The sequence below is a fragment of the Parasteatoda tepidariorum genome, chromosome 10, assembly GCF_043381705.1.
Source record: "Parasteatoda tepidariorum isolate YZ-2023 chromosome 10, CAS_Ptep_4.0, whole genome shotgun sequence".
Lineage (NCBI taxonomy): Eukaryota > Metazoa > Arthropoda > Arachnida > Araneae > Theridiidae > Parasteatoda > Parasteatoda tepidariorum.
Window position 1 is genome coordinate 50,196,556 of NC_092213.1, and position 24,826 is coordinate 50,221,381.

General features: G+C 27.8%; 1 protein-coding gene across 3 annotated transcripts; it reads right to left on the reverse strand.

Moving 5' to 3' along the window:
• Nucleotides 1-617: 617 nt before the first annotated feature.
• LOC107447190 (OTU domain-containing protein 7B) lies at nucleotides 618-24,532 on the reverse strand. 3 transcript variants are annotated; one of them, XM_043050934.2, is made up of 9 exons: nucleotides 24,479-24,532; nucleotides 22,160-22,345; nucleotides 20,210-20,407; nucleotides 18,790-19,035; nucleotides 17,930-18,028; nucleotides 16,146-16,273; nucleotides 13,779-13,903; nucleotides 11,375-11,682; nucleotides 618-9,754 (listed from the first exon to the last, which is right to left on the reverse strand). In XM_043050934.2, exons 2-9 carry the CDS (start codon nucleotides 22,230-22,232, stop codon nucleotides 8,667-8,669), a joined length of 2,265 nt encoding a protein of 754 aa, XP_042906868.1. In that variant the 5' UTR covers nucleotides 22,233-22,345; nucleotides 24,479-24,532; the 3' UTR covers nucleotides 618-8,666. The 3 variants fall into 3 exon arrangements, with proteins under 3 accessions (XP_042906868.1, XP_015917544.2, XP_015917536.2); XM_016062058.3 differs by having other exon boundaries at nucleotides 24,344-24,519; XM_016062050.3 differs by having other exon boundaries at nucleotides 24,357-24,499.
• Nucleotides 24,533-24,826: the final 294 nt, after the last annotated feature.

Sequence of the window (24,826 nt, forward strand, 5' to 3'; positions counted from 1 at the left end):
ATTAAGTACGTGTTTGTGTCTAATTTCATAACCTAAAATACCGTCAGCAATAACTAATTAGCATATTTGAGGTCACCCCCTGAAATTAAGTTTGAGTCTTAGTACGCGAAATTCTGATTAGATCGAAAGCGGTTCTGGGTGTTTCGTTTATTTTATTTATTTATTTATTGTTTTTTTGCGCCCCATATGGAAAAAACTAAACAGTAGGGCCGGAACGATCGTTATTCCGGATAACTGATTTTTCCGGATTTCTGAATCGATACAAAAAGCAGTTTTTTTATTGTTAAACCCAACTAAAAAAACAAAAATAGTTGGAAATAATCTTAAAAAGAAGAAAAAACGATGAAGTAATACACTAATGATTATTTTAAAAAATGATGGTAAGGTTGAAGTGAGTACGAAATGCGGGTTTCTCTTAAAGCATATTTATTTCATGAACACAAACATCAATATAACATAAACTAAATTAAACATTATGGGTCGTCCTGCNTTTTGATTTCCGGATAACGGGTTCTGTACTGTATTTATATAGAACAATTTGATAAAATTTCTCTACAACACTGGATTCATCTATGATTAAAAAAAAAAATTAAAACGAAATAAATTACTTTGAAACATAAAAGTTATTTATTTATTATTGAAAACAATGAAAGTTCATTTCAACAAAGCATATCTCAAATAACACCTTAAAAATGGTGAAACAGTAAATAAATTTTAGTAGTATTAATTACTTTAGGTATGTATGAAGTGACTTAGAATTCGAACACATCTTAAAATTCAATGCTATTAAAAAAAGCAAATGAATTTATATTTTATGTAGTTGATCACACAGTTGTATTTATAAATATGTTTTTTTTATATATTCTTTGTTCTGAGGCAGTATAAAATACGTGGCAGTTTTATACAACATCACCTTGAGAACGTAAAAGCCTAGTATTAAAAATAAAATAAAAGTTCAACACGGAAATGACAATTGGTAAAATTTTGTACCGTTTCAGGATTTCGTCACTGATAACGTCTACAGTTTTCAGGTGTATCTCGTAAAACTTTACGACTATCAATTATTTCTAGGCGTTATTAACTTTTTCTTTAGGGTCTGCTAAGACACGTTTTTCTGCCTAAAATTTTATTTCCAAACATGCCGATCACAATAATAATTAATGTAGTGTAATAAGTTAATACAAAATAATGCTAATATCGAGTTATTTTACATTTAATATTTTGTTTAAGGAATGAAGCTTATATTAATATTACATTCTTACAATTCCAGTCAATATATGCAGTGAATTGCGTACTTTTTCTTTCAGTTTCAGTTTTTAATAATACTTTATTTGCAATAAAAATGTTGCATTAAAAAAAAAAGTTATGCATTATGTTTCTTAATTTTAATATTCAGAACCATCGCTCGATTTCTCGGGTTCCTGGGAAAAACAATCCTCTAGGAAATTAAAGCACAGACCTCACATTTTTGCTTATAATACTAAAACTGCGATTTTCTTTTTAAAACTTCAGGCCTACATCAAAAAAATTTTAATCAAATTCTATGCTATCGTTTCATTTTTAGATTTTATCTACATATCTGTGACCGAAGTTTGGCATTAAAGGGCGCTTCATAATAATCTTTAGTTATTAAAAAAGTGAAGTATTTTCACCACAGCCCGTTGTGTGCCAGTGCCAGGAGAATCATGGAGATTAAGGCTGCGAGTGATTTTGTGATCAACGACATGATTGAGGCGACGCGGTCAACACTGCACACAAACCGCCTTTACTGTTCAGGCAAACTGGTAACCATCAATCCGAAAACTGGGCGAGCTTCAAGCCAACACTGAGGATCGAACCCCGGTCTTTACAATGACAGCTCAATGCCTTTAACCACTAAGCGTAGTTCCTCAAATTGTTTAAATAAGTTTAATTTCCTAATTTAACAATCTTTATTTATAAGAAGTTTTTTTTAAATTTTTTATATGGGTTCCTTAGAACTATAAAGATTACTGCCTTTTCTCTTTCTACATGATAAAATAGAAAAGGTTTTAAGTTTCAAGAATAAAGGAAATTTAAAAAAAACTATCAATTAGAATTATTAAATCGTGGGCAGATGCTCTGCTTATCTCACCCTTTCAAGGGTTGGGTTAATAATCATTCTCAAATTAGAAGAAATTTTTAAAAATGTGTATCAGTATTTTAGAAAAACTTATCAATGGTACATATTTATCATTCTAAACAGGATTATATTTTTGTCATTTCCGTGTTAAAACTTAACACTGAAACAAACATGTTCTTAATAGTAGGAAATATTTACAAAAATTATAAGATTTTGCATATTATTCATACAAACTTTTAAGATCAGAATAACTACAGGATTATCAATATGACACACTTGTAAGCTAGATGAATGCTAAGAAAACAAAATTAATGATATTTCTTTAATAGATGACAATGCAAAGAAACTTTTATTATAATGTAAAAGTTTTTAAATTTTGGGATAAGCACATAACTATAAATGTGAAATAGTAACTGAATAAGAAAGCTTAAAAAAATAAATAAATCTTATACATAAAATTTAATAAAGAAAAGAGATTTTTTTCTTCACATTTTGTGATAATTCAATATTTAAATTATAAATCTGTAAAAATGTTAAAAAATAGTAGTGATGTTAATAAATATATATATATATTTTTATTTACAAGTAGAAAAAAATTTACATTTCTTTAAAGGAATAAGTCAAAACACGAGTTAACGTAATGTTAAAATTATCATAATCTTTCAGTTTCTAAAAACAAATTTACATTACAAATAATAAAAATATAGAGATTCTTTTATTTTAAAATTTAAGAATAACTTAACAATTGTGCAGTAAAAAATTATACATTTTTAATAAAAAGTATATGCAGTAAATATTTTATTCAAATTATAACAGCATTTTAGAAAATTTACATTTTAATTTAAAAAAAACTATCTATATTAAATATTACTTTCCTCCAAAACAACTTTAAATTAAAACAAATATATGTGCTCAAATACAGACATAAAATAACACTTTATTTTTAAACTTAAAAAACTAGGATTGATTTACTAAAAGGGTTTTAAACATTACCCTCTAAAAGATTGCAATGTTTTTAAACAATCTAATTTAAAAATAATAGTTAAAATGAAAAATAGACAGATTTATCTTTAAGCTACATTTATAATTAGTAATGATTTTAATAAAGCAAATGTTTGATTTTTTTTTTAAACCGAAGTACAGACATAAGTAAGTAAATGTAGAAAATATAAAGCGATTGTACATTCTTTCAGGAATAATTTCTTTAATAAATACATAATTTAGATAAATAAATATATACTTTAAAATAACAATTTAATAATAGTTTTGCTTGTAAATAAATAAAAAAGTATTCTACAAAGAAATAGCTTTATTTTCTTTCGATCGTATAATTAGATTTTAAAAAGTTAACCCTTTAACACCCAGCCACAAAAAGTGGTCTACATATGAAAAAAGTGGTAGTACATACTTATTAGTTTATACCACGGGGATATTACTTTCTATTACCTACCATTTAAGCATTAAAATAAAAATATTTATATTATCAATACAGGTCCCACACTAAGGATTTCAAATTATTAGCTAGCAAATTAGCCAAATATCAAAAGTATTTGCCAATTTTCGAAAGTCTTCGCCAAATACAAATGTTAACAGTTTTTTTATAACTAATTTTTACAGTAGTTTGTCTTAGGCTTGCATATTATTTGGACCAAATTCTAATTGGTTATGTATTATGCCAAAAATTACTGTAATCAAATGAAAAATACTGCTTTAATTAGAAAAATTCATTTTGACGTAATTTTGAGGATCGAGTTAAATATATTTTTTTTCTTTTCAGAGGAAAAAATTAATTACCAAAACACAATTTTATTCGCCAAATTTACGATTTTATCGCATTTGGCAAGGTTGCAAATGCTTAGCATGGGCTCTGCAATATATTATGGTAGACTGAACAATCCTGTTTCTGTAAAATTCTAAAAACAACACTTGTGCTACCACTTTCTATTTTAGAAAAAGGAACCATAATTTTAAAAGGACACAAGGCTCAAATGGGTTAACTTTTAGGAGTCTGCTTATAAATAAATAAAATTTATTCTACAATGAAATAAGATTTTTAGCTCAATTGTCTTTTGATTGTATTGTCTGCATTTAGGGTCAATTACTGGGCACAGGTAGAGATATCAATTTTTTATTTCTACAAAATAAAATAATACCAAAGACCAATATTCTAAAGTGATTATTTCGAAGGAATAAAACGTACTTTATTATTCAACATAAATTTGAGAGATTGAAATGAAATTATTTAAAGTTAATAACTGGATTTATGAACTTCAAATTATATTTTATTATCAAATTCAATTAATATTTAATAACAATCCCTTCCTTTTTTTCAAACTTCTTCTAACTCTCAAATAAAGAATACATATTTATTGCCCACATTTTGGGAAAGATATAAAAAAAATTCAAAAAATAAATAAAATTAACAAAAATATGGAAGTTTTTTAATTACAATACTTAAATATTAATTCCCAGTTGAGAATATAAAAATAAATCCGTTTAAAAATAATGTAAACAGGCACTCATTTTAAAAGTTAAATTTGAGATTATATATTTCAATTAATTCTTATAATTTATAAATGCATACTGTAGAGAATCATATGGCATTATATAAACAGCAACAATATAATATTTTCAAAAGTATATGCTTTCATCAAATAGAACATCATATATATCTTTGGAAACAAGTATAATATTCAAAATTTCCATACCATTTTTCACAATTATTTACAATAATAGCATTTTGTACTTCTTTACATATTCAAAGAACTTCTTTCACTTTTCAAAATCATTTACATTATTTAATTCACATTTAAAAAAAATATTTAAGAAAAGGATATGGCTCATTTGACTATACCATTTGCTTTAAAGTGACAGAATTTAAAAAAATAAATAAAATAAAAAATTTTGTTGCTTTTATTTGCATTAAAATTTTTTTAGTGCTATAGAAAATTTTTTGTTACATATAAGAGCACAACTTTATTTAATTTTTAATATAAATCATTAGAGTCAGAAAAATCATATGTACAGTGAAACCCATTTAAGAAGTTTCTGTTAAAAAAGTTCTCCCATTTAAGAAGTTTCTGCTAAAAAAGTTCTCCCATTTAAGAAGTTTCTGCTAAAAAAGTTTTCCCATTTAAGTGATTCTTATTTCAATTTTATTCTTGTTTCATTTCTACAATACTTAAAATGAACGTAGCAAGGGTTCAATTTTTGAGAGGGGGAGGGGGGTGAAAATAAAATACACAGTCATAATAGGTCTCAAAATTTCAAACCTAAGGAAAAAAATTCTTATGTCTGATAAATGTTTGCAAAAAAAAAATTATTATTTTCCATTTCTCATTCTCGCTTTTAACTTTAATAAATTTAAATGATGATGATTCATAAAAATTTATTTATTTGTCTGAAATATTGAAGGGGAATTTCAGAGGTTTCTACTTATTGGGGGGGGGGGGATAAATATACACAGTCCCTCACTCCAATGATACTTACTTAAATCTTTTAAGAAGTTCTGCTCTGAATTTTCTTTTCCAGTCAAAAAAAAAAAAAAAAAAAAAAAAAAAAAAAAAANAAAAAAAAAAAAATTCTCCGGCTACTAGTTTTCCTTTCAAAGCTTGGAACATCACCAGAAAAAGTATACATAAATGTTTGGAAATAAAGCTCATTGTGGCAAAAGCCTCAGAATTTTTGAAAAAGGCTCTAGTTCAGAGATTGTGAACCTGTGTCACATGACGTGAATTTCAGTGGCATGAAAGAAATTCATATTAAATTAAATTCACTGAAGACAGTATATTAGGCAAAAAAGAACCCCGATACTAGCAACTATCAAGGGCAGAATCAAAAACAAATATGACAAAAGGCGTCATTTTTCCTGGATACAAGAGTAACTATTACATTATCCTCTATTGAACTATTTGAAGGGGAAACTAGATCTTTCATGGGAAGTTTTTGTAAAGAGAGAATCTTAATTTAAAAAAAATTACATTATGGTAAATTTGCCCAATGTTGTGAATAGATGTTTTCCTCAATGAATTCCATAATACATTATTAATTGCAAGAAATAGCCTTGTTTCAAGTTTAAAGAAAGTTTATAACTAAACAGTAAACATAGTTACACAATGTAATTTGATTGTTTAAAAGAAAAGAAGTGGCTTATAGATTACTTTTTTTAAAAAGTAATATAACAAATGGCACTCAGAAGAAGACCTGAAAATAAGACCAAAGTTTAACTGGCACACTAATCCAAAAAGCTTCACACTCTCTGCTCTAGATGGCCTTGATTAAGTGGTCACTTTCCCCCTTCAACATTCACTTATAAACAAGTGTTAAGGAAAAAGTAGAGAAAATGAATCATTAGAACAATATAAGGAAATTTTTTAAAATTTAATTGAAAGTAGAAAATGTGCCAGATGTTTTAATTTTTATATGTCTGTTACTGTCAAAAATAATTTTAGTAAGTATAACCCATATCTATGTTTTAATTTTTATGTCTGTTACTGTCGAAAATAATTTTTAGTAAGTATAACTTACATCTGTGTTTTAACATTTATGTCTGTTACTGTCGAAAATAATTTTAGTAAGTATAACTCTCATCATATTATGATACTATGACATAAACAAGAACTCATGCAGATCATTGCAATAATATATACTAAATGATATTTTAAAAACTCGATTAAGCCTGGCAGTTTAAAACCTTTTACTTTTTAAGACTTTTTTTTCTTAAAAAAAAAAAAAAAAAAAAAGCTATAAATAAAGTCNAAAAAAAAAAAAAGGAAGAAAAAGAGAGTTTCACTGTACATTTAAATATAAATAAATTAGACACATAATAAAAATGATAATCATTAGACACATAATACAAAAATAAATAAATCATTATTTTCTTAGAAATTTAATCTCAACACAAAACTAAAGCATAATCAATAACAAACATAAATTTCAATATAGGTGCATTTAACAATTAGAAAAAGTGAAAAGTAAAATTTTCCTTTAATTGAAATAAAAAGTTTCAAATATTTTTCATTAAAAGTAATAAAAATTATAATTTCAAAAGTAAAAAAAAAAAATAGTGAAACAACCAACAATCAGTACTTCTTAGAGTTGCCAAAATAAACCGGTATTCATAAATTGTGTAATAATCATTCAACAAATGAAAATCAATATAAACATTTAAAAACTCAACAAATCTTTTATAATAACAATTTCTGAGTGATTATTTAATACTGATAAGGTGACACGGGACATCACAAATATTGCATAATCACCAGAAAAATGTTAACAAACTTGAAGTGAAATAATGGGTGTCTTAGGAAACATGGATCTGTTAAAGACCACCTCCAATAATTTAAATCCCATCCTCACTTGCATCTTCATAAAGTCTACCAATTATAAATAAATGAATGAACTCAAAATTTAAATATTTGGAGGTGTTTCCTTGTTTACAAATCACAAAGACACCCATTAACAAACATGCAAATGGAATACGTACATATAAAAAAAAAATATATCAAGTGCAGCTCAAATGAGTGATTGATAAGTCTAATCTTTGGAATAGATATAATAATTTCTTTCAGTTTTTATACACCAATATAATACAGATACTTATCACTGATTTTCAGTCATACATTCTTGGCAACTTTTTGTTAATGTTCAAAGATCTATTGACTAACTAGCATTAGGTGATTTTTCTTGTGATTGTCGAGTAAAAAAAATAATAAGTAAAACTAGGTCTTTATGAAACAAACTACTTTTCATTAAGACTTTTGTTCCATAACAATAAATCCTGGTGGACGTTACATTTATATTTTAAATAAGCAACCTTTTAAATTTCGCACAATCAACAAGCTTTTGGTTTATCTTAGTAATTTGGGTAATAAGCAAAAAATAAAAAAGCTATCTCCATTTCTCAGTTACTGAACTATTGGTTATAGAAATTGCCTAGAAATTTCAGGAAAATTTATTTTAGGTATTTTGAGATAATACAAAATATTTCACTTTTCCAGCATTTTTTAGTTTTTATTTGAAGTCTATATTTCAAATGCAGTTTTGAAACTATTAACATCTACTATTATCCCACTAAACTTTAAAATTTTTCTTTTAGCCCCTGCAATTAGATGAATATGATTGCTAATTTTGTTGCCAAATGAAATATTTTATTACAATTTGGCATGATAGCAATAGTCTTATCTATATCTGTTAAATAATTTATTACTGAAGTAATTTAACGTGTCTCATTTTATTAAAAAACAAATATTTAAACAATAAATAATTCTAGTCTTATTTTTAGAATAAATGCTCAGGAAAATTAATTTTAAAAAGTAGCTGCTCAAAAACTATTTTTCAATAATGGTTCATAAGTAACTTAAAAGTTGGAAAATAAATTCTTTACTTTCCTTTTATGAAATATGCAAGTAAAATTTTTCAGTACTTTTTTCAGGATCAAACAGATTTGATTAAACAAGAAAGAAAACAGCGCTAGATGCCTACTTTTTTACATCAACAAATATTTTCCAAGGAAATATGACCAAAACTAATTGACAAGCATATATAAGGCTTTTTTTTCCTGCACCTAGATTGTATCAAGATGCACTTTAGTTTTAGTCACTGATTTAACACCACTCCCAGATGAGATTGAACTTGGTGATGAACTATTTGAATCTTTACACCTAGACGATTTTCCAGATGAACTGGATGATTTTGGTACTAAGGTCACTTTGTCAGGTGCAGTGCGACGTTCAGAATCACTACCTCCCTCACTGGCAGATGTTTTATTGCTTTTCAAATGTCTTGGAGGAGAGTTTTTGCACCTACTCTCTTCCACTGTATGAGATTTTTGCTGACTATAGCAACTTGAACACATATAATGAGTGTCCACAGATCCATTAAGTTTGCAGCCAGGTTTGATGCAAGGTGAAGAACAATCTCGCTGATCACTCCGAGTTGTTTCTGTTACTCCATCTTGCTTCTTTTTGCTTTTTTCTTTTAGGAATCGACATCTGGCAGAATTTAGGTAGTTTCTTATCATTTCTTCTTGGTACTCGTGCCTGTTGTCGGTGTGAATAACTGCTGCAATGATGTTATCCGGAGTTCCGACGATGCCGCTGGCAGACAGGCGAATAGAGAGTAAAGTGGGGTCTTTGACTTTGCTGTTTTTTAGCGAGTCAACAGATTTACTCTCTGGAGTACCTCTAAAAGAAGCTCTTCGTGTAAAACTACCAAAATTTTTCTTTATTTTTTTGCTCATTGTCCTTCCAATGCTGCCAAATTGTTTGGCAACACTTTGAAGTTGCCTAGTGGCTTTACTTCTTTGGAGAGATAGTAAGCCCCCAGGGCTAGAGCTACCTGACCCTCTATCCATATTGCTATCGTCAGAATCAAAACTTCCCGCTGCGGAACTTCTATCAATATCAGTACTGTTGGACATAGAATCTTCTTCTTGAAAATCTACAGAGTCTTGTTTAGAAACTCCAAACACTGGCAATTCGATTATGTCCAGGTATTCGTGAAGCAGACCAAGTTTGTCTTTATCAGTAAGAGTCAATTTAGAGATTATGATGGGGTCATTTTCATCTTGACCCCATCTGACCTCTACTCCTGGATCAACAGCAAATTGAATTGGCAAAAGTTTATGCTCTGGGTCTATCAAAGGAATAGCAGCTGAAAAATAAAAGACAGTAATTAATTTTAATTAAAGTCTAGTGCCAATTAAAAAAATAGTCATAATATTTTAATAGTTTGATTAAGAAAATAATTTTAAAAAAATTGACTACTGTAAGGTTGGCATAATTTTAATTTTATCACAGAGGGGAAAAGTTTAACTTTTATATAAAAAAAGGTGGCAACAGATTTGATACATAAATAGAACGCTTTGCTTTAAATTATTTGTCACTGTTTATTATTTTTTATTAAAATACTTTCTTAAAATATCTTTTTGTTTCTTTATTATATTTCATTTAAACTAAATTCCTTGTCTTTCAACCTTACCTTATACAACCGTAAATAAAAATTAAACTCCATGTCATAGTTCCATTTTAACTACAAAACAAAGAGATCATGGAACTAAAATAGAATAATAAACTAACACAGAGGTCTACAAGAGTTCAAATTTTCTAGGAGTGAGGATCAATTTTTGGATGTAATGGAATGAAAGGTAGTGAAATGTTTTGCATTAATGAAATTATTTAAATTTAATTTAATCACTAAATTTAATTTAATTACTAAATTTAATAATTACTGAAAGACAATTATAATTTTTTGTTTAATATCATCTAAAAATAAATAAAGTGGTTAGAAGTATGATATACAATTTTAATGCAAACACAATTATAAAAGCTAAAATCATCCAACATGATATTAATTAAAATATTAGGCCTTTTAGATTTTAAAAATAAATATCAAAACTGAACATGTTTTCAGGGCTCAAAATCTTTAACGGAAGGTACATTTCAAGATTATGATCAACATCTGATCACACAAATTCTTCCTGAGAATACTGGCATGCAACTTGTATTTAACTAGGTTCACTGTGTTTGAGCCTCTTTAACCACTTTTTTTTCCTTAATGAACCAAATCCGTCATAATTATTTTATTGTTTTTTCTCTCTCATTGCCCTTATATTTGTAATTTATTTAATTATAATTAAATGTACAATTACAAATATTATATTTAATTATTAAAAATATATCTGGATGGAATTGAATGGAATAATGGATGGCATAAGACTTATTCTTTCGAACAATTAAGGGTTAACAATATTATGCTTTGGTGTATTATTCAGATATATATATATATATATATATATTGCTATTATACAGATTTTCCTCAAAAGTATTTTTTTTTTAAAAAAAAAGGTAGATTTCAATCAAATATTGATAACAAGCCACAGGTTTTTAGGATTTGTCGACCCTAGTACTAACATAAATTTTTTTAAAACTAGATGTGTACAAAATTTAAATAAAAACTGTGTTTGAAAATCCAATGTGTGTTTAGTCACAAAGGTATACCTTCATTAGTATAAGAGTATTGGCATGATCTGTAGGTTTTTATATTACTGATGAAAGTGTAACATTGAAACGTGTATAAGTATTTAATAAATTTTTATAATTTGTGTTTTCAAAACGTTTTTAATGAAATTCAATTAAGAATTAAGCTTGTAATTTTATAGATGCATATCACTTTACATAAAAAAAAAATTAAATTTGTAATAGTTCTTGATTATAAAATAAAATCTGATAAGTTACAAATCAATATTTTAAAATTAGAAAATTTGTATTTTACCAGGAGGATGTGGAGTTTTATCAGCATATGCTTCTTTCTCCATAGCAACAAGAGCAGAAAAATGAGCAGCATCGTAAGTTAAACATAATGGAGAGCGAAGGCAATCAGCTGGAGGGCATTCTAAAGGCAAATAAATACCACCAAATGGAATGGGAGCAAATGGTTCACCAGTCACATCTTTTAGTACTGTGTCTGCGATAACTATTATTGGCCGGCGCAGCACATGAGATAGGGCTAGGACATGGAATTCTTCTAAGCTTTCATAAACATCAGGTTGAATGTCATCTTCTGGTACAGCTAACAGTGGCCTATTAAAAAAGTTCAATTATATTAGATATATCTATATCAGGATAGTTACAACAATGCTAAATCTAGAATAAAATATTTTATTTACATGCATGTCGTAAAAGGTGTGCTTAAAAAGTTTACAAGGTGCGTAGCCAAATCTTTCAACAAAAAAAAAGCACCTTTTAAGTACTTTTTAAGCATTAAAAAATATTTTTAAGCACTATATACATTAACAAAAGGCAGAAAAATTTTCAAAGACTTTACATGATCATGATAAAATAACTAGTTTTTGACAAAGAATTCTTTTCTTGATTATATTAGCAATTATAAAAAGATCAAGAGATTTTTCAGTTCGATATCAGAGGGTGGAAAATGAAGTCAGGCGCACATGCGGACTGGCAAGTAATTCATCAAACACGTAAAATGATTGGTGCTTTCATATGCTACGGATAGACGGTATTCCGAAATGGATGGTGGTTGAAAGAATTGTGAAAACATTGAATAAAACAATGTGAAAAGCACGCTTTTGCATAACACGTGGCGAATATCAACATGCTAAAGAAAAAAATCTCATTTTGGAAATAAAAAAATTAAGCACTTTTTGGAGAAAAAAAAACCAATGAAAAAAGCACCTTTTTAAAAAAAACGGCAAGGTTTAGCAAACAGATGGGTACTTAAAAAATGCAGCAACATGCATGTACTGGGGAAGAGGGCATGTAGTAAAGCAGTTTTTTTTTTTACCAGATTTACTTGAAAGACCAGTAAAATATTTCAGTATATTAAGTTTACTATAATGGATAGTATGGATAATAAGTTTAGTACTACCCTAATCATAATTTTTACAAATCAAAAACTGTGGCACTAAAACAATTTTTAGACCAATTTGTTTCTGAACATTCTCATACTGTTTATAATGAAAAATATTTGAGCCCAAACTTATTTAAATTATAAATAAAATTTGTACTAATTCCAATACAAATATTGATTTTGCAATACAAAAAACAAAATAGCTAAACCAGGTTATGTAACCATGTGTAGGTAAGGAAACAATATACAACTAAAACTGAAATAAATAAAAAAGGAAATCTTTTTGCAAATAAGAAGAGAAAAAAGGTTTATATAGTATTCTATGTTGAATACATAATGAATTTAAGATAAAAGCGTTTGCAGACCAGCATCTATTTGGGAATTGGTGATTCAGAAGCAATGTAGAAACAATGTAGTATGCTAGAAACCAATGCAGATTAATCTTCTATAAGCAGTAGATTGATATATGAGCAAAAACTCATATCAAATTGAAATGCAGGGATGCTTCAACATTGGTGGCTTGTTTAAAATTGGGTTTAGTGGTTTCAGAAATGCACAGGTGCAGGACACAGATTTTATTATCAGAATATATATTTATGATTGGTTAGAACATTTTAGGGAGGAAAAACACCCTCACAGAACTTGAAACACAATTATGTAGACTATGGGCAGTGCAGGAGCCCATTTTTCGATGGGGACAAAATTAAATTCCACAGTCACAATAATTCTCTACATTTCACTCGTGAGAAGAAGAAAAAAAAACTTTCTGAAAAGGGCTAAATACCTGAAAAAATATAAATTATTTCCTCTCTTTATTGTTTCTAACTGTAAGGAATTTACTTAGATGATAGTTTACAAAAATTTTCTTTATTTATCTGAAATTGAAATAATACGGAGGATAGAGATCTAATTAACAACAGGTGTGAAGACCAACAATATTTAGCAGGTGCAAATTCATATTTTGATTACATAATTCAATCAAAAAATTTTAATTATAAATATAAAAAAATAGTTACACAAAAAAAAACTACTAAAACATAAAGCACATTATTACATGCTTAGTGCATGTAATTTTTTTAACAGGATATGGCAAAAAATTTTAGTTTGGCAAAAGGTAAAGCAAGACATAATAATCTAACTATAACTTATTCTTAAAATTATTTTCAACATTTTAACTAACATTTCCTATTCATGATTAATGAAGATAATGGCAATCATCTTCATGAAGATTATGGTAAAAATTTATCTTCACTTTTTTTTCACAATAATTTTGCAACATAACAAAAGTAAAATATTTTTGTTCATTTACCCTTTATTAGAACTGTCAGAAAAGCTTCTTTTTTGGCATGGATGAAGGCGGGGTTCAGTGGAAGCCATTTTCAGTAAAGTCAGCCACTCCTTATTCCACTCTTCTTCACAATAAACTAATCCAGCCTAATTTTTGAGAAGAAAAAATTACATAATTTGTTTAAAAAATTTAAAATTTATTTAGACTTATGCAAAAAAAGGATAATTTGTGATACATCTTTGATGAAATAATAAATTCCATCAGAGGTGCAATTGACTAAACAGATAATTCCAATTAAACTCAGTGGCACGATAGGCCCTAAACAGATAATTCAGTTATGATTATTTGATGCCATGGACTAATCTAGGATACTAATTTTAATGCTTAGATCTGTAAAAACTTTTAGCAAAATCTAAGTTTTATGGAAAAAGTACAAATTTTGTTAAAAATATAATTTGGAAATAAATTAAAACATTAAAAAAAAAGTTGATTTTAAGTTTAAAAAAAGACCAAATACATAATAATTTTAAGGGTTTATTTCATAATAATAGTATTTCATAATAATTTTTAAGTTGTGCAAAATTTGAAGATGTTAAAAAATTGATAAAATACAAACAACTTCATAATGAAAATATGTAATATTACAGAAATAATTAATTAATACAATGACAATTTTTTATTAATTTATTATATGTGTGAATATAGTTGTTCATAAAGTTGTGCTTTTAAAAGCACAACTTTATGAGCATTTTTGATTTTTTTTTAAAAATTGAATTTTTGTGATAGAGAAATTTTTTTATAAAGAAAATAATTTTTGTAAAGAGGCCCAATTTGCTAGTACTAACATTTTTGTAATAAACATGTCAGGACTTTGATTCCACTCCCATGCATCTGAATGACCCCTGACCTGAGGGCCATAGGGTGAGGGACACAGGAAGTATCCTTCCCCTATAGTGGGGGAGGAAAGAGTTAAAAGAGAAGAACTTTATCCTGTGAAAGGAGATTCATTATGGACATGATGCTGATAAAGCGAGGATGAAGGAGAATGGAACAATGGGGTCCCAGAAATAAAAGCTGGATCGATTTAACAAATGCATAGTTTGTCTAAAGTAGAACTCCCCTAGCCATTCATCTGGACCAGTGGATGACTATGGTAACAAAGCATCATCTTTACCTTCAGTCTATTGTGTTAACCCTAGAGTGAAGAGCCTCAGCCTCAGACTTTGTGGTGGGGGGAGTTCTTACCGTAGACAAACTACATATTTTTAATATTATTTAGCATAACAATCCAGAATCTAAAATAAATATACAATGATATAAGTCCTCATCATCTTTCTGAGTGTTTCAAAAGACGAATCGCAAATAAAACCGTTCCACGAAGAATGGTTGACACAAAACATTAATAAACAGAAGTAAAATTATATGCATTTGTAGTAATACATTAGTTCATGAGAGCAATTTACTCACAGACACTATACTTCATTAAAATTTGGAGGAAAAAAAAAGACTATTATCTTAATGAAGGGAAGGGGCATATAAGTGTAAAATTTAAAACAATATCTTGAAACAAAGCTACTAATAGCATAATTAAATTCAACAATTAGTACATTAAACATAAAATAAGTGTAGGTTATTACTTTAAGATAATTTATAGGAGAGGTGCACACCCATTTTAAGTGAAGGGACAATTGCAAAGCATACTTATACAGACATGACAACATCTATAGTGATTTTTATCTAAACATTAGTGCTCTAGGCATTAAATCCTTTTTATCAGTCAACTTAGTAAAACATAGTTGCAGAAAATTAAATAATTTTTAAAATTAGAACTCAAACTAACTGATACTTTTTAAAAAAATATATTCCCTTTTTATCAATATAAAAAATGGGAGGATGCTACATGACAAAATAAAAAAATTTTAAACTAAATTCTAATCATAAAAAATTACCAACGCTCATAAAAAAGTTCAATAATTTATTGAGTAATCTAAATTCAAATAAAAAATTTTAATTCAAGAAAATTTATATGGTTTAAAATGGAATTAAAACAAAACCATTATAGTAACCCGAAAAAGCGATTGAAAAATCATAGAATCAATGAACCTACAATGGAATCAACACAAATTGAGTACATCAAAAAGTGATGACGCTAATGTGCAATTCACAACTTTCGATTTTTTTCGTTGTGTTCAGATGCTTTCATGACCACGCACCAACAGCTGGGCATCAAACGAGAATATAACATAAAACTAGTTTAAACATACACATAGATAGGATGAACTCATAGAAATAAAGAGACACCAAAGAGAATTTGAAAATAGATCACACAACAATTATTCTTCTGCTTCTAACATACAAAAATTAAAAAGAATAATTATTAATATTTACTTCTTTATTTTGCAATGAAACCTGCCATCTCCATCGCCTGTAGAAAGCCTCAGTGAATGTGCTATTTGACAGGAGGCTATGTAATGCTTTTCTTAATGTTAGTAATCGATCATGAAATCCCCACATACCTAACGGAAAAAAATTTAAAAACAAACATTTGAGTAAAAATGTCTTTAAAAGTAAAACAACTATTTTTACAATTTGATGAAGTTATTTTCATATATCTATCATTTTAACGAACATAAATAGAAAGTTTTATAAATTTGCAATAAAGGGGGATACTACTGGGATAATACAGGGTTCCTAACCTGCAATAGTAATGTTTTTCTAGTCATCATGGAACTATTTCTTTGCAGTAAAAGAGTCAGAAAGTTTTCTTTGTATTTTACTTCCTAACAATTAAATGGAGAAAAAAAATTGTGTTCATAAAAGAAAAAAAAAAATGGCTTTATCAGCATTTGCAAATAAAGGGTGGTTTATAGAAGGAAAAAAGCTATTTAAAAAAATATATAGAAATCAGACTGTCTACTGTTATTAAAAGATCCATAGAAATTATGGATAATAGTGCCTGCTATTTAAATGTGTTATTCCGAATGATGCTTGGACAAGATAAGTTCACCAGTCATGCAATTAGGGAAAAAGTCAGAAAGGTGTGCCTTTTGTTCTCCAAGAGAGCCCTGCAAGGGTGAAAATATGTCTCAGCTCGGAGCCCCACAAATAGATGGCAGCACCACACCACCCATTCGTGAGGCCACTTCCTCAATTTAGGCATAAATCTGAAGGGGTAGGAAATTTCCACCAGATCACTGTATCCATGGTGCTTCTCAGCGATTACAATTTCACTAATTTTATGAGCATGCATATTACATATATATAGCTTGTACATATTACACGTGTGCTATTTATGTATAAATTGCCTAGTTAACTTATTCAATAGTAGGATAACATATTAAAGAATCAAATGTAACGTAATGTAAAATAAAAATTTAAAGTAATAAAAAAATTGTTAGAGCTTTAAATACATTTATTCAAAAGATTAATCAGTAAGTAAAAATTAATGCTTAATTAAACAAATTATTAATGATATTTTAAAGACATTTATCTCTAAAATTTAACCAATCTATTACAGTCTTAACTAGATGACTTGTTTCAAAAACACTAAAATTAAAAAAAAAACATGCAAAATGTTTATAATTGAAGAGCATAGAGGTTGAATGTTCCAAGTGACATTTGTACGTAAAAATTTAGATTTCTATGGAAAACTTCAGTTGTCTTTAACAAAACAACATTCATTTATTTTGGGAAGTACTTGAATTTTCCATAACTCAGTGCACAAAGGTACTAAGTGGTAATCTTGGGTGTTTTTGGAATGAAGAGGTGGAAGGGGTCAACAAGTAACCAAATAATCTCAGATTCAATTTAAATAACCATCAGTGATTTACAGATTTTGACAATGGGAAGCTTATAAAAAGAAATAATGTTTATTAGGACCTTTATCCACTTCAAACAACAGTAAAACAATTTAGCTAAAATGTTGAAAGAAAATATTTTCCAGCATAATATTAATTTCAACTCAATTACAATTACCTTAACTTTAAGAAACAAGTTCTAATTAATTTATTTTCTATGGATTAGTTGAATTCATTTTTCTTAAATTTGAGTTAAGTTTACTTGCACGACTTTAATAATCGATTGATTCTTATTTTGATTTTTCTTACTTTTAGAAATACTATTTGCTCGCATATATATACACATACATCAATTGTGTAAAAATATTACATTACCTAGTGATGCAGCATGTAATAAACAATTTCCATCTCCAGTAGTAGCTAAGGGCCATAATCTTTGACAAGTTCCTTTTTCAGCCCACCAATTCAAACGTCCTAAATATGCAAAAAAAATTTAAAACAATTTTAAATATATCTAAGAATTAATATGTTTTTTTAAGTTATTAAACATAAAATAATTTTATATTAAAATTAATTTTATAATATAAAACTTTAAAAGTGGTTAAGGCATTGAGCTGCTAAAAAGAATCATTGAAGTTTGATCCCCGTTGATGGCTTCAAGCCCACCCAGTTTCAGACTGATGGGCACCAGTACAAAGTAAAAACATCACAGCTAGACTAACAGGCTATTAGCAACATTCTATGGTTTGAAGGGATTAGAAAACTGTGGATATTTAAAATATCATACATCAAACAAGTTTTAAAAGAAACAAACTTTTGCTAAGAAATTAAACAAATCGACATTTTTTATGCATACAACACAAAAATGATTCTATCAAAATTCTCATAAACATGCTGAATGAAAAAAAAATTATAATTTCCTCATGTTGGATAAAATCATACATAAACTGGATTCCAAAGTATATCTGTCCAATATATGATTCTATCCAAGGATGGACAGATGATACACATAAAATGGATTTTATAAGACACTAAAATTTCGAAGATATAAAACTGCATATAGTTTCACTCAAATAAGGTTAATATGATTCTATCCTCCCAAAAAAAGTTTTGTGCAAGAAAATTTGAATAACAAAAATAAACTAAACTGGAAAAACTAAAAACACAGTAAACTGGCTAAAAATATTACAATATTTAGACTTAAACTGTAATTTAAAATATTTTGATCTCCTAACCTGCATTTTCCAGTGAGACTAAAGTAGATGTTTCTATCAAGTCCTTTTCAAGAAATTCTCTAAAATCAGTAGGATATATAGAAAGATCAGGCAGTGAAAATGTATATACAGGTGTCTCAAGTCCAGACATAACTTGATGTTTTTCAGAGGTAGTGGCAACAAATTCTTTAGCAAGCTTGCTTCGGGCTCTAGACACCAGATTAACATTTTCAGTAGCTCTGGATATTCCTCTGGACAGTCTTTTATCTAAAAAAACATGTTAAACAGATTAGTTGCTGTATATATTTTTTTAACAAACATTAAAAAAAAGTTTCCGCTTAAGAGTTAAACTATAGAGTATATGTAAATGAACTTGCAGATGGAGTTATCTAAACACAGACACTAGACGTGGGATTAGGGTGACATTCCTTTATTTCGGAAGTATGTGTGGAAAATCGTAAAATATGTTTCCTCTCCCTTCTTTTTCCCCGAAGGATAAAGACCAGGTGTTCAAAGAAAAGAAAAGGGGCTCCAAGTTTAATTCCAGTTACAATTTGACTCAGTCAATGCAAATCAATATGACAGGTGATTCATATCATAACAATGCATGTCTCCATATCAAGAGTGTTGCAACATGCATACCCTTTAGTGGAAGAACCCCTTAAAGGTACTCTAAGTTCAGTTCTGGTTACAATTCGACTCAAGATGCAAGTCAATATTGGGGTGATTTATAAAAATAATGCATGCCATCATATCAAGAATGTTGCAACATGCATATACTAAGAAGACACTTTCCTTTTTACAGTTCTGATCTCTCTATTTACAATTTTTAAATCTTCAGCTCCTTAAAAAAGTGCATGAGTGTGTTTTGCTTTCTTCGCCTATGCTAAAGCATAGCTTCAATGATTCTATTTTACATTAAAGTTTATGGATAGTTAAAACAGTGCAAAATAACAAGTTATAATTTTGCACTTAATTTCTTAATCTGTACTAAATGTGGTAGACTACTATATTTACATCTAACAATAATTTAATTTTCAATTAAATAAAAATTACAAATGATAAGTTTTTTCTCGTTTGAGTAAAATATTCATTTTATATTAAAAAAAATTCTGACGTGTGGAAGCATAAAAAGGCATCAAGATGGACTTTATATCACAATTTAAAGATTGAAATACCAAATATGAACCAGTATTACAAAATAAGCATGCATATTATTTTTAATTTTAAGAATGATTAACAATCTAAAACTGTTGTAAACAAGCAACAATACATTTATTATGGGATTGTTGAATGAAAACGAACTACGAGTACATAAATGAATAGATTATGATAATAAAAATGCTAATTAAATGCATCTGTTTTCTAATGCAAAGTACAGGTACTATTTTAAAAAGACCAACTGTTAGCAAATGCTAACTTATTAAACAGAAATTCTTACTTCCAATTTCATCGATATCAGGCGAAGATTCTTTTGGGTGAGATGATTTTGAAGACATGTAACTATCAACTTCCAGGTGCTGTTTGTGGCCTCCAGAAAGTTTAATTGGCAAAGCAGATTCTTTTGGCTTGGGTCCTGGAGTTATGCCTTTCAGCATATAAAATGCTGAGAGAGATGATTGTAAATCCCATTCATGTCCTAAAATTGTATTTTCAAAAATTATAGTTTAAGAAGAAATGAAAAGCAGGAATGTGTACAAAAATAACCACTAAAATAGAAAATAGTAGAAAGTCCCACACGCGTAATTGCCGGAACTTCGGCAAGTCAGGATAATGGACTTTTTCGGATAATAAGTTTTTAAAGTAAACAAAGATCAAAACATACATTATTCAATAAAAAAAATATATAAAAATTAACATTAATTTTTATACAATAAGGCTTTGTTATTAGTAAAATTGCAGTTAAATGTCTAAACAGTATTTAGCATAATAATATGAATTTAACAAATAAAATACAAAAAATTTCGTTTATGTAAAATTTTTAAGGATTAAAAAATATAAAAAGTTTCACACACTGTTTGTTTAAAAATTAGATAATAGAATCAGGTATTTATGGTTTTCTCATGAAGGTTTAATCAGATTTATTTTAAATGTGTAGAAATTACATAAATTTTCAAATAAGTTTGAACTAGGCTTAGTACTATGAAAATGTTCTTTAAAGAAAAATTTTGAAAATACGATAAAAAGTTATTGCTAGTCATCATAATCGATACTTGTTTCTGGTGTAAGAATACTTGTTTTTGGTATAACGATACTTGTTTTTGCTGTAAGGATAACTATTAGCTGTTTTAAATAATAAGTATTTATAAATCAATATATACATAAAATTACAAGTGATCAATCATGTTCTTGAATTATTTACATTGTTTATGGGTAGTGTTTTTGGCAGCTGTTTGTCATTTCTGAACTATTTCCTTGTGATTTTTTTCAATTCCGATGTAATTAATACGATGTCATGGCTAACGAATTTCATATTTTAGTAATCACATTTTTACCCACTTGATTTGCAACAATTCTATGGTAAGTCCACTTTAATTTTCAATCGTTTCTTCGGCAATTATTACAATTACTTATTGTTTTTTCATTTATTTTGAAATCGCTTTTATAATCCCGATATGTTTGATAAATTATTATTACGGCACGCAACATTTTCCAAATTCGAGAATTATGCTCATTTTAAAACTAATTTATAGAATGTGTAAATTTAACTGAGGAATTACTTTTAATTTAACCTTTAAAAAGGATTTTTTTAATGATAAAATTGAAAACTTTGTATATTATGGGTGTTTTAAAAGTCATGCAAATATTTGTGAGCAATGCCCTTTTTTGTGATAGGTACCTTTTTTCAGGGTGAAATAGTGCCCTTTTCAGCTTTTAGCTCTTTTAAGTTCTAGAATAACACTGTCTGTAATATAAACCGAATAGTTATAATATAGGTCTTAAAGTATTAAGAGTACCATCAGAAAAACCACTTAACAGTTTCAATAATTTTGGCTACATTTTTTATATCTGATATATAATATAAAAACATAATTATAGTAGTATATAATGCAAGCATTATGCATGATTTAGAATCTAATAAAATGTCTGCAATGTCAAAACAGGAACTTGCTCAGAGTTTTTGACAAATTTCGACTGTTAATGACACTATTCAACAAGTTTTTGTCATGTCCTGTCAAACACCAGCTTTTGATGTCAAAATCCCAACCCTGTTTTCAAGCATTATTTATGCTTACTTTGAAAACTTCTACTATTTTTTTTTAACTTAATGAGTATAATAAAAATTAATTCAGTTTATTTAAACTAGTATGAATAGCATTTTATTTTTAAAATTAGAATCGGTAAGAGATAAAAATTCTTGAATTTTAAGGTATAAAATATTAAAGATTACCTTCTAAGAGATCTCTTGCTAATCCAGGATCAGCTGATGTGCGTGCAATGAATTCTGATAAGATAGTGTCCATGATCAAACCAGTTGATGAGTTTCATCTGATAACCATTGTTGTATACACTAGTAGGAAATTAAGAACATCCTTCTACAAATTAAAACTACATTGTTCCTTCGTGGTCCTCACATCTATAATAGAGATAAGAAATATTCAACAATCAAACACATTATGAAATATAAATGTAGTTAATCCTATAAATTATCAATTTATCACCAAAACAGTGAATTTTTAGGTGCCGGGACCAATTTTTAATAGCCAGCCTGAATAGAAGGAAGCATAACAATTGTTGGCCATAATATTAAATTTTATAAAAATTTTGGGCACGATGGCAAGCAAGCTGCCTAGATTTGTTGATAGTTTAATTATCAGGAAGTGCTCAAAATGTATAATAATGCAACCAAAAAATATTATTGAAAAAGTGATTGCAAATAAGTATTGAGAATAACTCAGGTAGAACCCTAAAACAGTAAAATGTTTAAAAAAATTTACTATATTTATCACATTCTGAATATTACGTTTATCATAATGATAGGGATATTTCTGTATCATTATATGATGTACAAATTACAATCGCCAAGTGGATTTTAAACTAATAAAAAAATTTTGAAAAAACATGTAGACGTTTGCTCGGGAGTAGCTCCCAGTTAACTCCTTCAAGTTAGTCCCCTCCCTTGATTTTTTTTTTTTTTTTCAGTTTCTCACGGGCCACTACCCAGAAGATGCAAAGACTTGGAAATTATTTTACCCACAGATCAGGATATGTTAATTTTTCCATAATAATATGCAACATAAAACAAATTAAGATTAATATTTTGAACTTATTGCTCTGCTACATTGTATTCATATTAAAAAATAGAATTTAACTCACTCTCTGTTAAAGGCATTATTTATTATTTCACTTTATTAATTTGGAATTTTTGTGTCGCAAACAGTTAAACAGTTCAGCTTTATAGAATTTTTTTTATATAAAAATAAAATACTTTATACAAATAATTTGATTTCCTTCACATTAAATATTTTATAAATTTTAAATTATGTTGCTTAATAATCAATAAACACTTCAAATTAAAGATTTCGACAGGCTCATGCAGAACAATTTAGATTATAGAATTCAAAATCAGACATAGTAAATACTGTTTCCATAAACATAGTGAACTTAAACATAAACACCTGATAGTAATTAGATTTTGCCAAATTTTTGTACAACACAACATAGATTTTTGCAATATTAATAAAAAATAGACAAATTTTGAAGATCATTTCATACCTGTCCAGTTCACTAACATACCAGCATTAGAAAATGCCAGTATTAATGACAATTGAATAACAATATTTATGATTTAGCTAATATTCATTCCTCAATAGCACACTCAATTTTTTAAGATCTAACTCAAAAATTTTATATTAATCAAAATTAAATTGTTTCAAATAAACAAACTTAGCATTTTTTTTAAAATCTTAGTTGTTTTTAGATATAATGGTCTTTTTTGGTAAGCCAAGTGCTTAACTGTTTTTATTTTTATGAAAGACATTTATTACAGGGTACCCTTCTAATTTTGGCAATTTATTACATTCTTACAGAAGAAAGGAAAAATGAGTTAAAAAGATAATAATAAGAAATCACGATAAAAATAATAGAAAAATGGAAGGTTTGCTATCCAGTAGAAGCTCTAAAATTCAGCGCCGAATCCAAGAGGTACTATAATTTTATAAACACAAAACAAACCCAAAAAAATAAAGAAAGAAAAATAGTTGAATCTTCTAGTGGTTAGCTAAGCGAAGGGTACCTAAATTATTTATTCTCAAAAGTGAAATTTATTGTTAATTATTTTAAAAAACATAATTTGTGATAAATAATCACCGGAAAAGTTACTATATGAAGCACAACACCCATCAGGTATAACCAGTAAATTTTATGTAGATTAAAGTGATTTATAACTAACGGATGATCAATTTAAAGAATAATTCTGTTAAGCTGAAAATTAAGGCTTATAATATTTCGATAAAAGTACACAGATAACTACTTCACATAAAGGTATTTTAAATAATTTAATGCAGCATTTAAATATTTTTGAATCAGCGGCTCATAGAAAGAGGTCAAATTTTACTAAAAATAAAGATCTTACACTTGAATAGTACCTTGATTATGACATATTGTGATGTTATGGAATTGTTTTTTTAAGATATGTTTTAATATCACATTTTAAAAGAGAAAAATAAAGCCGATATTTGACAGTATTGAAATAAAAAAATTTCTGTACCCATAAATACACAACAAATCTAAAACGATTGCCAGATTCACATTAATGGATGTTTCTTCGAGGGAAGTTGNCAGTTGGCGATAGATTTCGTTTGGCAATCACCCATTTCAGCTGATCGCCAAAGTTTAGGGTTATAAGAGGGCGGTCAGCCAAGACAGTGCGTTCTTCGAGAGGAAAAATTCAATGCAGTAGAACCAAATAATGGGTGTTTATCAAATATTTCTTGATGTTTTTATTCATTTTTTCAACAAAAAAAATTATTCTTAATTGAATAAAAATGCAAATAGCGCAATATTTCATCACTGTCGGTTTAAAAAAATAACATTAGAGACTAAAGCCAGCATAAGA

Excerpts from the sequence above, each read along its gene's own strand:
- LOC107447190 (XM_043050934.2), bottom strand. The coding sequence starts at position 22,232 with ATGGACACTATCTTATCAGAATTCATTGCACGCACATCAGCTGATCCT. Across the intron at positions 20,408-22,159 it reads AGCAAGAGATCTCTTAGAAG|GACATGAATGGGATTTACAA; the intron begins GTAATCTTTAAT and ends ATACAATTTTAG. Across the intron at positions 11,683-13,778 it reads TCTGACAGTTCTAATAAAGG|GCCACTGTTAGCTGTACCAG; the intron begins GTAAATGAACAA and ends CTTTTTTAATAG.